This window comes from Toxotes jaculatrix, chromosome 9, assembly GCF_017976425.1.
Source record: "Toxotes jaculatrix isolate fToxJac2 chromosome 9, fToxJac2.pri, whole genome shotgun sequence".
Lineage (NCBI taxonomy): Eukaryota > Metazoa > Chordata > Actinopteri > Toxotidae > Toxotes > Toxotes jaculatrix.
Genome location: NC_054402.1, coordinates 22,740,463 through 22,756,028, shown reverse-complemented (window position 1 = coordinate 22,756,028; position 15,566 = coordinate 22,740,463). Strand labels below are relative to the sequence as shown.

The window sequence follows — 15,566 nt, the reverse complement described above, 5'->3', positions numbered from 1 at the left end:
AGATCATCAAAGATGCTACAGTTTATCCTCTGGGGAGCACGAATGTTTGTAAAATTAATAAACCCTGTCTCCTAAAAATGTTGTCTCTACAAAACTTCTGCTTGTGGTGACTTTAGAATTATTACACTTCTTTATGGTTATGGTTACAGAAAGATTGTGGTCTGACTTAATGCAGAAAATTTTCATGGTGGCTTCAGACACAACCTGTTTATTTACATTTAAGCAAAACCATGATATTTCCCTAATCTTTACCAAAGGGCTTTTGCTGCCTAAACCTAACCACAGACAGGACTCTGGATGTAAACCCTGGTTTCTGGTGTGACAGTTGCCATTGTTTGCCCGCCATCCAGTCCTTTATTCATTCACATCTTATGTTGCTGCTGAACATAATCCAGCCAGAGATCATGCGTCCTACAAAATGTATTTCCCATTCAGTTTAGTTAGATGGAAGTAATTTCTATTAGACACGGTTGAAATCAATCCACTTGTGGTTGGAACATTTGATTCAGGACCAAAGTGTTGGACTGGCTGACAGTGCCATCCCCCAGGGCCATGCTGCTAACGTGGGCAAAAATGCGACTGAATGAATTCAGTGTGAAGGCTCTGCAGCCCTGAGAGAGAGAGTCGCACAGGATGTCTGAGCTCTGCGTCTGACCTGCGTCATGACTGGTTGACTGCTTTGTCAGTTAGCAGGATGTATTAGCAGCTTGACGGAGCAGGCAGGACTTGTACACTGACAAACACACACATACAGCACACACTCATCTTCTGCAGCTCAACAGGTTGCTAATCTGGGAGTGCTACAAGGACTTGACCATGTAATACTGGCTGAGAAATGAATATAACCAAAACAGTGAAGTGTTAAATATTGGCCATACTGAGCAAATTGACTGATTTAAAACAGACACATACTAAACCAATGTCTTCTCTCTTTGTGTTTCTCAGATTTTTCTCCTCAGGATATTTGAACTAGTCAGGAAATCATTTAGCTAACAAACCACCCCTGGCAGGCCAACAAATAAGTTCTTTCTTGGCTGTCAGAATCTCTGCAGCACATCCATTACCTCTCCCTTGTTGCACATCAGGCGGCTGCAGGGCATGAACCGTTGAAATACTCAGCTGATATCTCTCTTCATTAGCTGCTTCCTCTTTTTATTTTATGTCTCCGTCACACCAAACAGAGCACTATCGCCAGAACCTGCACACATATACACACACATACATTTCTGTGGAAGGAATTCATAGTGGGAAGTGTCAAGCCAACTGGATTATCTGAGATGTGTTGACAGAGGTTTACTGTGAATTCAATTAGGCCCCATGGCACCAGAGAACGAGACTTTTCGTGTCATGTCGTGTTGATGCCCACACAAAGAGTTCGATTACTGAGAGAGAAAAATGACTGCAATTATACTGAGTCACTGGCGAGAGAGAGAGTGTGACTCTGAGGGGAAAAGTGCAAGAGGTGTGTGTGTGTGTGTGAGAGAGAGAGAGAGGGAGAGAGTGAGAGCCTGTTTGATACAAGCTTTTTCTTTTGAATATTACCTTCTGACTCTTGCACAGTCATGTTAAACTCAGTTAAAAAGCAACTAAAGCATACACACACACGCCGCCGCTGATCTCGTGTATCAGCTCCAGACGTTCATTCATTCGCTCGTTTCCAACAAAGAATTCCACTTCGCTCAGGTGCACAGCTGGTATCCACGGAGACCAAAGATGGTGCTTCTCTGGATGGATGTCCTCCTGAGGAGCAGTTAATATGTAATGTCATTGGCTTGGCTGGCGCGCACACACACAGACTAACCACTTACACTGAGGACTAGATGTCCTCACACTCCTAAAAGTGATTGTGTTTTATGTGGGAAATAAAAGTGTTGTTTATCAGCACAACTGAATATTTATTTCAGTGATTTCTAATTTAATATAATAAAATAAAATCTGACAATTCAGTTGCACGTTCCAGAGATCTAAGGTGCCATCATCAGATCTCAGGTGTTCATCTTCACCTTTGAACAAAACAGCAACACTTCTTCAGTTCCTCAAAATCTTCAGCTTAAACTGTTTTTACTTAAGCTTCAACTGACACTGACACATTTCACCGTCTATCAGCATTTGTCTTTTAGCTGGTACTTCAGCTGCAGCTTCAACCTTTTCAGTATTTCAACTATTTCAAATGTCTCAATTGCGGATTTCCAGGAGTGACAACCTTGTCTCCTAGAAATGTTACTGTCAAAAGAAAACCTTGTGGGCCAGTTTATTTCTTCTATACTATATCCTTTTATGTTGAAACCCCAACAGAAGCGCTGCAGTTAGGTAATAGTAAAGGCAGGTGTCAAGCAGTGGCCTTGACACCTGCATTTACTGAGAGTAAGCTTTTTCCTGTAAATGTCACAGAGGACAGAAAGCGATAAATGACGGAGGAGTAGAAAAGAGGCTAATTTTTTTCTCTGCTGTTGAAGGTTGCTGTTGATGTGGAGATCCATTCTTGTTGAGTGTGTGTGTCAGGTATGAGTGAGGTTGGACCAAATTATATCACAGTCTTAAAGCTGTGGTTTAAGACTAAGCTGAAACTATTTCCATTAGTGGTGAGGAAATACTGAATTCAGTTGGGGATACTGTTGGATTGTTGAAAGAGAACTTTGAGTTACACTGTTGAGGTAATGAAGTTAGAGGGCTTGGAGAGTCAGAGCCCATCTTATTGGTGGAGGTCACTGTAGTCAGTGAAAGGGGCGAGGTGGTGGAAATGGATTAGATTGGTTCTCAAATTCTGGAAATTGCTGGGCTGCTGTGGTTATCACATCTCTTTGGTGCTGTGTGGAGTTTGAAAACAAAACCATGGGATTGCAAAGGTTTGTACATGTCTCCTGAGATCTACTTTGAAGTTGCAACAGTTGTGTGGGGTGTGGGTCACGGCTTCAGGCCAGTCATTACCTGTACACTCATGGTTTTAAAATGATTCTCCATCTAAAATCTGTCTTTTGAGAGCCAAACAGCCACCCACCGCAGACTTCAGAGGTGGATTTAAAGGATCATTTCCTCCAGAGAAAATCATCTTTTTCTCATTCTCCTCGTGGTATCTATCCACACTGATAGTGCCACTTCTGAGACTTCTGCCACCACCAGAATAAAGGAGGTGAATAGAATTTTATTTATGGTGCTCAGCATGGAAAATGACATAAGAACTCAAAGGCAACATTTCTTCTCACAAACAGTGTCCAGGTTACTCAGAATAATGCTCAGGCCTCTGCGGGATCCATCATTTTCCACTTTTACCTACAAACCACTGCAGGTATCTGATGCAAGCTCAAATCTAGAGACAAAAATTGCATTGTGTGAATGGACAGTTGAAAAGTGTATTATACTGCTGTCTCACCATAGGAATCCATTTTGACCACCGTGAATCTAAACTGAGAGTCTACCCTGGCGACAGCAAACATGGAGTTATATCACACACACAGACAGAAACAATTCAGCAATAAACAGTGCAGAGTACCACACACACAGCACCAACCTGCAGTGGCTGTACAAATACAAGAATATGATTTAAGTAATTGAGGTTAGCATAAATATTGGTTAAAAAAATGTGTGTAGGCATCTGCCTCCCTGCATATGGTGTTGTAGACAGCAGTGGCTGCTGGGTTAAATGAAATCCTGTCCTATCCAGGGTGGATGGATGGGTCAACAAAACTTTAACGTGAGAGACCGCTTATCGTTTCCCATTAGGGGCGTCAGGTTTAAAAATACTTCTATGTGTCCTTCTAAAGGGCATGGACAAACAACATATTTTGTCATTTAATTTGGAGAATTTATGGCCCAATCCAGATGAGAGGGAGCAGATGCCCCAGGTGGAGGGGCTCTGACTGCTGACTGACTCCACTGACTAAAGTAATGTGAGAGAAGAAGTCACAGATATGAGCTGCTTTTAACAATGGACACAGACTTTCCAGAACCTCAACCACTACAGAGCCAGATCAGAATCAAATGTGTTATTTTGGGAGGCAGTTAGTGAGTAAAACTGTGTTTCATCCGCCTCTTGTGATTACTGCTCTGCTTTGTCATTCTGTCTCTAAATACCCCGAGTGGAGTCATAATTCCCTCCTTTCATTGCTGTTTCATTGTCTGTTTCATCTCTTTCCCATGCACAGCAGACACACTCAGCAGATCACAGTGATCCTGTAGACAAAGACTATAATTAAACAAGTACATACCAGTGATTGCAACAATAATATATTAAGGATTTAGTAACTATTCACCCATGCAGGCTCTGTCTCTAATCTCTCTGACCTCCACTCTCGTCTCACACAGAGATTTGTCATTCAGGTCTTTGTGTTTGCCTCCAAAGCACAAGCACCACAGACAACATCTCTGGGGCTGATCAATTTTCTGTCCATGCAGATGAAGGCAGCCATTTGGAGAATCGGCTGGAGATCAGTGCCAGCGGAGACTGGTGATGAACTGACGTAACAGCCCACACAAACAGCTGCATGTATACAAGGGTTCAACTCAAGGATTTTTTTTAAAATGACACTTTGACATTGAAAGCATTCTATTATTATATTATCATATTTATATTTATATGATAATATAAATATTCTTCATAAAAATTAGAAATATTTAAGTATGATCATATCAATATGATGCAGTGAATCAAAAAATTGTAGAAAAGGAAATGATTGTAGAGATAATGAAAACAGGACGTTGTCTTTACAGTGTCGGTTCCAAAGCTTTTTAACAACGCCCATTTTGGAGCAGTGAAACAAGTTGAAAACATTAGATTTTCCATTATTCTATAAAGAGGAAGAGAATGTGCAACTGTGGGATGGAGCATCAATATACAAATAACTCTGCTGCTTTGTTGTCTTATCTTCTTCACAGAGGAGAAGCGGGCTGATGTATTTCTGGTTCTTTGTAACTTCAACACCCAGTTCAGCTAAATTAACCTGTGTGCGAGTGACAGAGGGTCAATTAAAGGGCTGACTTGTTCATTAGTATAAATAACTGCCCTGCAGATCCATCCAGGCACATAACCACCGTCGGCCTCCATTCAGCCACCGCACACACTGTTGTTATGCAGTTAGTCCCCGAACAGCCAGTTACAACATCAGCAGCTCACTGTTGAAGGCTGCTGTCTGCCTGCTGCTAATTAGGCAGAAGATAATGTTACATGAACAAGGTGTTAATGAGTTAACAGTTGCAGAGTATAGATCGGGTTCAACTCACTGATTCAAATTCAAATCAGTAACTAGGACTAATTGTGTGTTTTATCATAGTGAAACTTGGTAAGTCTAAAAGTCTCTGTAGTTTAAGTTTGGGCATAAGTGTCATACTCCTATATTTGTATGAACATAACTATATTTGAACAATCTTCACTTAGAAGCAGAGGACATAATTATGAGCAACCTTTAATTAATCACATACTGTATATGCTGAAAGTTGGAGCTAAATACAAGGATTTGAGCTACATTTCTCCCATTATCCCCACATTTTTCTCAGTGATTCTACAAAGTCCTTCATTATTTTGTTAAGTTAATCGCAGGAAACCTTTCAAGTTCAATTTTTGCGTCACCATACCTGGGAGCATTATGCAGCATGTGAAAATTGCTGTATGGGGGGGCATGAGCATTTACCGGGAAGAGAGGGTCTAACTGAGAGTCTGTCAAGATGCATTAAAAATAAATGTAGGATTACTGCATTTTACTAATCACTGCACATATGTGCAGTGATTGAAGTTCTAACAGCTCCTGAGCTTGCATGCCAACAGATCCATCTCCATGACAACTGAGCAGATGAAGAACATATAATGCAGTTGAAAGCCATGCAAAAAGCAAAACAGTTGTCTTGACCACTGTAGGGATGAATATACTTTATAAAGTATAAAGTATAACTCCCCCCCCCCATATGGCCAAATGTCTGCGGTATCATGGTGTTTGTGGGCACAGTCAGTTTTCAGGGGCTTTCAATTTCAGTTTCTCCACAATCCCCCAGAGTGATTTACCAAGTCTACATTAGGGCAGGGATGAAAAATTAAACAAAACAAAATAAATAAATCAAACTAAAAATATTTGTGTGTAAGCTACTCACCGTACATTTAACAGAGCGCTTCAGTTAATTAAACCACACAAAAAGTTCCTTATGAAACCTGAGGATGTAATCACCACCTGATAATTTAATACATTCTCAAAAATGTAATAACTCTTTCACTAAAGTGGTTGGCAGTGGTGTAACTTCTTCAGAGCTAATAAAATGCTAATCACCCACTGATGAAATAACGTGCCGTTATTGTGTGCATCACTCAGGATGTTGTTTTATTAAATTCTCAGCCCATGCCGATTGAAATTGTAGCTCGTAATTACTTTTACCATATGGCGGTTAAAGCACAATTAGCCTACTTGTTCTCCAGGCTTCGATACGGATGAGGTGTGATTCAGAAACTGATTGACAGAGCCGTTGCATCATTGCAGGGGTGTCAGAGGCGTTTAATCCCTTCACAGGGGACACATTTCCCTCTTGTATCTATTAGCACACTATGTACCCGTGTGCACCACAGTTAAATACTAACTAACGTGAGTCAGACTCTTGACTTCAGTGGAGACATGCCAGGCACTCTCAGGATCTGACTTCAGTTCAGTCACATAAATGGCAGACTAGAACAAGGATGAAGTGTTTTTGTTTTACTCAAAGCAGTCCTGCATTGGTGTATGGTTGTCATGGTAACAAACCTATAGAGGGACGGCTCCTTGGGTGTGTAATTAACCAGTGTGGCTCAATATGCGATTCATTAGACAGGTGTGTTTAACAGCCAGCAGAAAGCCATGTCTTGTTCTGTCTGATTTATTTGCCGTTAAAGAGAAGGACTGGAGACATGATTACATGGGTCCAGCTTTCCTTCGGCTTGACAGTGAACTATGACTGTGGTCATTAGTACTGATCCAAGCAAATCTGGCAGGAAGGAGCAACGCTTCCCACTGACTTAATGAAGCGTCACACACGGCGCTAACACAGCCTTGACTGAGTATTTTCAAACCTGGGTGAGACTTGTTACGCCTGGCTCGATGTCACATGTGTGACCATGTTCACACACTCACAGTGCTTCACATTAGTCAGACTCTTTTATAAAAGGAACAGCTCATGCAGTGGGTGGCGTCACATTTCAGCTGAGACATCGCGTCTATTAGGTACTTCTGAGAAGAGTGTGTGGTTTGGGAACAATTACAAATGATACAATGTGGAAGTTTTAGAGGGAATACGAAATTTTTATGCCTAAACAATTCTAACAATACAATGAACAGTGCGTCATTATGCTTATTCCCCTTCTCGCTGAGCGTTAGATGAGATTAATATGAGAGAAACGGGCAAACAGCTTTTTTTTAAGTGAACAAGATATAGTGTGTTAACTGGTGAGCATGGTGAATTTTTAGGTGGATTTTTTTTTTTTTTTTTAACCTTTGGACCGACCCAGGCTAGTTGTTGTCCTCTGAGCTCACTTGGCCACTTGGGGACGGTGAAAGAAGCTCTACATGTTGTGGTAGTGTCGTAGACAGGTAGTGTTTTGGGAATTTTTCAGAGCTGCAGAATTTATTTTGCTGAAAATAAATAATTGCTGCAGGAAAAAAGGCTGATGTGAGCAGTGAGAGGGGGGCCAGAGCAATAACGTTGCAGGTCAGAAAACCAAAACACTGAGCTGAAAAACACTAAAATGCTCAGTAGAACAGAGGTGAGTGATTATTCAGAATAATTTGTCACTAAAAGCTCCACCTTTCATTTTACACATTGACATTTGATCCATTGTTAATATAAAAATGTTGATTAGAGCAGCTTTAATAATATATTTATATACAGCTAGAATAGTCTTGATCATTTATTCCAAATAACTGAGGGGAGGAAAGCTCTTCTACATTTCAAACGGTTTATGTTCATCACTGACTGGATGATGTAGAATTTTAAATAAAAAGCCAAATTATCAACGAGGACCAGCAGATAGAGCCTATTGGTCTCAATCTACAGTGAACCTCTGCCAGCTCGAATTATGATCATCATAAGGATAAAATAAGCCACATCTTACATCTCTGTAGCCAGCAACACAGATGTGAATTAGTCTTTGACTTATGTTGAGAAAAACTCACAGAATGACAGATTATTTAAAGAGCATGAAATAAGCACACAGACCAATGACCACTGTGCTACAGGCTCTAAAGGAAAAGCTGAACACCTCTAGATTTGAATCAAAATCTTATTAATTCCTTCAAGGTTAAGTGTCTCAGCAGCCAGTGCCTCTTGCAGATTATGCGAGAACGTTATTATGATCTGCTCAGGAGAATGGCACATTAAACAAACACAATGTAATGAGAAGCTTTCTGAGATAAGACTCTAATGGTCTCATACATAAAGATCAAAAGGCCAAAGCCGTTGTGAGAACTCCAGAGAAAGTTGTGGTTCTTATAATAAGCTCGTCAGCAGCAGCTTGTATCTTTGAGTGCACTTCCATCACTGTGGTATTTCTGCTTTAAAATGCCACGTTATGAGTTTGCAAAGAGGCTGTGAGCTACACTAAGCCCGACATCCCACTGAGGTGAGAGAGGAAGACGACTCAAAAATGCAAAACCATTTTTGACAATGAAGAGAAAGCAGCTATAGATTAGATTTCCAAAAATAGCACAACCAGAGGATTAAAATGATTTGAGACCTTAAAATATGAATATAAGGCATATTATCCTTCATTTAACTGTACTCAAACATAATTATAGCATCATTAAACCGACAGTTATCTTGAATCTGTCAGGCAGGCGGACTGTGCTTGGACCAAATGAAGTTATTTCTTACATAAATTTTCAGATTGTTCCCTAATAATAACCCTGGTAAGAGCCTGAGTGACGTAGGCCTGCTACCGTAATTGCTTTGGCTTTGTATTATAATTTGCTCGGTCACCATGACCCAGAAAAGCTCTGATAATCTATCACAGCCAATGCAGGCTTGTGTATCAGCTGAAAATCAGTTGACTTATCAGGTGGACTGATTCAAACAAGCGTCACACTGGTAAAGGTTGGAGGAGAACGTTTTGGTGACATATGTGGTGTTTTTTTTTCTGGGTTGCTCTTCATCCCAGTTGTTTTTTTGAACAGAGGCTGAAGGTATTTAAAAGGCCAGTGTCAGATTCAGGTGTTCGTTTTCTCTGGGTTTATGCACAGTCGTGTGATCTGTTAGTGCAGCTTTAAAGCTGCATTATTTATTTTTAGCCACCGGGGGGCAGAGCTCCACAACAAGCCTCATTAATTGACACAGAGGAGCATCAGCATTGTTTGGGGTGATGTTTCTTGTGATAGGACAAATATCAGACCTATATTCAGTCTCCCTTTAGCTCTGTTTTAGTCTTCAGTGACTGATGAGAAATTATCTGGGTCTTTAGTCTGGCAGTTGCTAACTCTGACTCTCTGGTTGGATGTGGGTAGGTGGTGTACTGAGGGTTTATTATTATATATATGATTGTATGTATAATTTTAAAGAATCTGGTTTAAAAAAAAATCGCATTGATAATCAGTGCAGCGTATATAGACCAATTATATACACTCTCCTCCTTCTGTGATGAAATATTCACTTAATGAAAAGAAGTGTAATGAGGAGACAGCCATGAGGAGGAACGGAGGGGGTAAGAGTGGAATTAGGGAGAGAGATGGTGGGTTTTGAAATGACTCATTTCCAGATTCATTAATGGTGTGTGTGTGTGTGTGTGTGTGTGAGAGAGAGAGAGAAAGAGTGAGAGAGAGAGAGACATGAGGCAGGACACAGGCCCCACTATTGACTCCCACAGGACACTAATGACAAACATCCTGCTTCACGGTGCAGTAGACGCTCCATGCATCACATCTGCTTCTTATTCTCACCCTGCTTACTCTTACTCACTCTTTCTCCAGAGAAAAACTCCCCTTCACTTTCTGGTCCCACTATCTCTCACACGCACACATACACAGACACACACAGACACACACAGACAGACACAGACACACACACACACACACCAGTTGTTGCACAAAATAAGAGGACAAGGCAGCTTGCACATATTTTTCCTGCTCGTTGCTGGAGACACAGCAGTTCATGCTGCTCAACTTCCTGGTTGATGATAAATGAATGGTTCTGTGTGTGGTTGTGTGTGTGGTTGTTGTACATGTATTATTCAGTGGGTTGTTTCTGTTGTGTAGGAAATACGATTCTGAATGCTTCAACAAGTCTGTATCTGTGTCAAACTGTCCAGAAGATAAGGAGACTGAGAGAGATCCAGAGATCCTCCTGTCTCTCTTTGGCTTGTCTTTTCAGGGCAGTTTCCAGTGTCCTCTCTGTGGACACGGTAACACATCAATAACAGCCTTCAGATTTTTTAATACTGGCTCCCTGGATCTTCTGTCATCCAGGAACTTGGGTATGTTCATTCCCTCCACTTACAGTATCTATAAATGTCATCGCTACCAATGGAAGTTTTCATATTTAATTAATCAAATGAGGTATTTTTTTACACTGATCAACAGAAAAAGATCCTTTAATGTCAAAGTGAAAACTCTACAAATGGATCTAAACGAATTACAGAAACAAACTTTTGCATATGTATTCACAGTCTTTAAAACTGCTGCAGGCAAATGGTTTGAGAAGTTAGCATCACTGCAAAGCTTCCACCATGAAGACAAAGAAATGCTCCAAGTGACTCTGCAAGAGGGCGATGAAAGCTGACAGCTAACATTCTCTAATTAGCATTCAAAACAAAGTAAAGCTGAGAGGGATGGGAAAGTCATTCATTTTGTAGGTATCAGGTCATGTACTCGATGAGTTAAAATGTTGGCCTGATAATGGTGCTGAAGGAAGAACCAAATTTCATGGCAACCAAGTTGCCATTCAACAGTTTGTTGAGACAGAAGACAAAAAAATGTGATGATGACTCTAGATGAAAATTCAGGGCATCACCAAAGTCATCAGGATTCATCCTCAGGGAATTATGAATGTCTGTAGCACCATGTTCAGACCCCAAGCATCCAGCAAAAGCTCCACGGGAGCAGCTATCACTCACTTTTTTCACTTTCTTTTGGATTTTTTTCCCACGTTGGTATTAAAGAGTCTTTTTCTGTTGATCAGTGTCAGTTCAGTGTTGTAAGACAGAAAATCACGATAAGTGGGGTGAAAACTGTAATCTAAGCTTCCTCCACAGGAACTTTGTCTCTTTAATTCATCTTTAAAAGTGAGTATGTCCAACAGAAAATAGGTTCAGACTGAGCTAAACTGAATAAGGAAACAGTCTTTTGAAGTAAAAAGTATGTTTAGTGACAGTGTAGCTGATTTCCTGCCGATTGAAGCCCAGAGTCCTTTCGATCATCGACAAAGGGAATGAAATCCATTCACACACACACACAAACACAAACACAAACACACACAGGCAACCCAGACCCTTGCAGACACCTTTGAGCCTATCAGAGCCATTACTCTGTCAATACATGTACGTCATAAAATCTGTGTGTGCATTCCCTCTGGTTGTTATCGTTGCTTGTGTTGGTGTGGCGACCTGTCATTGCAGTGACTTGTGGAACCGAGAGCCTGCAGGCTGCTGATGTTTGTGCCTGTGTTTGTGTGTGAGAGAGAAAACAGAGGAAGAGCGTTGCCTTTTAGGAACGGAAAACCTGAAGCTGCCACCTGGTGTCTGTCTCTTGTGTTTTTTTAAATCTTCAGACAAGAGAAGAGAAAAGTAAATCGTTGCTGTTGTCTGCTGCTCTTTCTATGTCAAATCAGCATGTGATAATCCAGTCTGATGGGTCTTTCAATGAAGTCCATGATACCCTCAGGGGGTCTTTTGCATGAATCTTAAATACACACACACACACACACACACACACACACACAAACACGCAAAGTATATTACCAGTGTATTAAAAAAATAACCTGCCCCAGGCTTTTTAATTGCCACCAAAGGTTTAGGCATCATCAGTTTTAAACACGGGGACATAATTGCGATAATTGGGACATAGCCTGCTGTGTGTGTGTGTGTGTTTGGGGGGGGGTGTTAGAGGGTTAGAGGCAGGTTTAACTGAGGATATGTGCAAAAAAAAGAGGCGCTATGGTGCATTGGTGGTTCTGGTCTAGTTATTATCTGCCCTCTTCTTCATTATTGTAATGATCTAATGTAGGCTATCTCTAAAAGTAACATGATAATAATAGACTTGCCCTTTGCCTCATTTCATCTCTCTTTCATCTTTCTTGTTTGCAAGTAGCAACCACCCAGTAACCAGTACAAGACTGCCCCCCACTGGTGCTTCACCATAGTTCAATAAGAAAAAAAGAGGAAACCAAAGCTTGTCTCAAATCAAAAGCATTCTTTTTTCTCTGAAACACTACAAAGATTCCATCTTAAATTAAGCCTCACAGAGTGACAAATACAAACCGTATGTACAGTGCATTGCTTTCTTCAAGTAAACCTACGTCATCAACTGTGTATGAACAGCGTGTCTGTTATGAAGCTACAACAAATGCATTTTTAGTTCAGACAATCTTTCAAGTGGGTTCCAGGTACATTTCAACACTCAAAACCACGTTGGCAAGAGCGAGTCAAGTTCAGTCCAAACAGCCAAAAACAAGCCAGTCTCTGACTCAGGCCCCTGCAGGGTGAGTCATCAGCCCAAACCAGTGAGGTGGTCCTCGTTGTGGCGTCAGCCAGGGTGGGGGTGGGGGTTGGGGGGGGGGGGGGGGTACCAGCAGGGAGGGGTCATCACCAAAATGAGGCAAAATCAGAGTTGCACAATATAACTCATATTCATGTTTTCATTCTTCTGTTCATCAGTGTTACTTGTAGTTATTTATATGCAATTCATGTATTTATTAACAACTCCACATGTAGTTTATAAGCATAAAGGCTTTGATTATTTTACCTTTGTGATTCATGGATTTAATGTGTGTTGACCTGGCTGGTGAGCTGCTGCATACAGTTGCCCTTTGCAGAGATAAATAAAGTTGCACTGAATTATTACATTCATTATGTGTTGATTGATATATAAATTATAAGTTATCCCAACATATGACGTATATAAAAAAGACCAGTGTAGTCATAAATTTAAATGTCACCGCTGGTATCTTATCATTGAAAATCGATATTTAAAGAACTAAAAAAAAGTTTCCATATGGCCGTGTGTGGCCGAGACTAAGATCTAAAACATTTAATATTGGCCACAAAGTCTTTTTCAGGCCTTTTCTGGAGATCATATCATGATGATGTTGATTTTGGGTGTTTCCATGGCAAATAGAGGATTTACGGTTGGACTGTTTGGGCTTCTGTGATAAGAAAACGCTTCACAGCCTCCTGGTCTTCCCTCCAGGTGATGTTTGTCCTCTTTTTTTGTGTTTGTGGGGGTGTTAACACACCGGTCCTCTGGGCGGCGTTCAGCCTGAATCGTCTCCGCTGTTCTCGGATCCTCCCTTCATGTGCTCCTCCGGTCCCTCCGCCGTGCCGCTGTCCGACTCCTCCTCTATGGCGAGGCGCGTGTCCGCGGAGGAGCACAGGGAGCTGATGCTGCTCTGCTCCGTGCACAGCGCGCACGCCAGCGGAGAGGGCAGCGCGCCCTCGTACTGGAGGTGTCCAAAGTGGTTGCCGTGGTTACCGCAGAAAGGCAGGGACACCTGCACCGAGCGCAGTCCGGAGACAGCGGCGGGAAAGGTGAGGCTGTGCTTCTTGGGCAGCGCGCCCCACTCCCGTTGCTCCTCCTCGTGCACTAGGCGCGTGAAGATGTTGATTCTCCTCTTCTCCCTCCTCTTGGAGCGGAAGTAGCCAAACATTATGCCACAGAGGAAGACTCCATAGAAAGACATGACTATCAGTATGTACAGGTATGCGTTCCCGTCGCTTTTGTCCGCCTGGGAGTTCGCGCTGCTCTGTGTGTGCAGGGAGAGGCGCATGGTTGATGCTGTGGAGTTTTCCAAAAGCTCCATTTTTTAAGTGCAGCCTACGTGGAGGATCTTACAGGTGCGCTGAAAAAGACACAAAAGTCCATCCATAAATATGAGGATTTCTTCCGTTTTTACGCACGCTTTACGCACAGGGACAGGATCCCAATGACTTAAGTGCTGTTGTACAAGTTATTAAAAAGCGATGGAAACACGCCTGTAAAGTCATTATACACCCACAGCTGTGACGTTAGGGACAAAAAATATTGTCTGTCTCTTTACTGATAATGAAATTTGATCACGAGCGTCATTTGGCAAAACGTGAAAATAACGATATGGTCATGACAGTAAAAATAATACAAAAAAAGTATTAATCAGTGCTACCAGAATATTCTGCAAATGACATTCAGTTAATGGTTTGTTGCACATTTTAAATGCAACTTTAAAGACTTAAACATTCACGTACGTTTACTTAAATAGTTTACTTTTACACATATACGTATATTTTTGAGTTTACTTTGAAGTTTTATTCGTATCCTATCTCTTAATTTGGCACTTTTGTACTTTCCGTGTTAAAGAAAACACCCACTGTAGGTTAGAAAAAGTTACTAAAAGTCTATACAAATAAAGTAGATCATATAAACCAATACCAACAATCTACAAACAATACTGACAGTGCTGTGATTTGTCAACCTACCAAATTGAGGAGCCAAGTCTCATGTGAACCTTTTCAGCTTGTATCTTCTTGCAGCTCTTCTGGAGTTTAGCAGCACCACTAAATGGATGAAGTTATTTATACAGAGACCCTGGATGGTCATCGCGGGTCACGTGATGGGGACTGATTGTAAGATGAATCCTGAGGCTATGGAAGCCCTGACGGGACCTTATATAAAAAAAATAAAAAAATAAAAAAAATAAAAATCATTTAAAAACTAAAACTAAAACTATGAGTATATTTTAGCTTTGCTGACACCTCCAGGGGATTCTTAGGAAATCATCAAATACCCATGAGTATATTAGACTTACTAACTTTATGAAGAAGTATTATCCTTGGAGTCCAGCAAAAAGATCTCTGGAGGGGATGTTATGGGAAAATACAGTTAAAAGGAAACTACAATAATTTAATTAATTAAACCTAGAGCCACTCAGCGATGCTTTGTCAGAGTGTGTTAGGTGCGTCTGTAAATCTACAAATGTGTTATTGGACAAGTTTCCTTACTTTCCATCAAGCCTCTTCTCTCTTCTTTGGCACAAACAATAAATATATCTCCTACTCTCTTCAGCTCATCACACAAGATTTTCAATTTGGTTGCAAATGAACCTAAAGCCTGTGAATAAGATCATGCAAAACATTCACGAAAGGCACAATGGAAATGACAAAGGGACTACAATCAAATCCGATTTATTTCTTTCAGCACATAACATCTACGTATGAATGGTGCAGAGGGAGAGAGACAGGCACAATATGATTGCATGAGGGGAAACTGCGTCTGTTCCCACGAATATTCTGACCTTTTACCAGAAGTCTGAATTTTTTTTTTTTAATCTCCAGCAGAAGTAGCCAGATACTTTACTTAAGTCAAAGTACCAACACGCCACTGCAAAAGTACTCTTATAAATTAAAGTTATGCATTCAAACTCCTTCTTAAAGGAAAGTTCATAAT

The 15,566-nt window shown here is 41.0% G+C and overlaps 1 protein-coding gene across 1 annotated transcript; it reads right to left on the bottom strand.

The window, feature by feature from the left end:
* Positions 1-12,277: 12,277 nt before the first annotated feature.
* On the bottom strand, positions 12,278-14,658 carry kcne4 (potassium voltage-gated channel, Isk-related family, member 4). Its single transcript, XM_041047155.1, has 2 exons — positions 14,600-14,658; positions 12,278-13,986 (listed from the first exon to the last, which is right to left on the bottom strand). The coding sequence occupies exon 2, from the start codon at positions 13,945-13,947 to the stop codon at positions 13,402-13,404; it is 546 nt and encodes a 181-aa protein (XP_040903089.1). The 5' UTR covers positions 13,948-13,986; positions 14,600-14,658; the 3' UTR covers positions 12,278-13,401.
* Between the last annotated feature and the right edge of the window lie 908 nt (positions 14,659-15,566).

Bases quoted from the DNA above. Each gene is read 5' to 3' on its own strand.
- kcne4 (XM_041047155.1), bottom strand. From the start codon at position 13,947: ATGGAGCTTTTGGAAAACTCCACAGCATCAACCATGCGCCTCTCCCTG.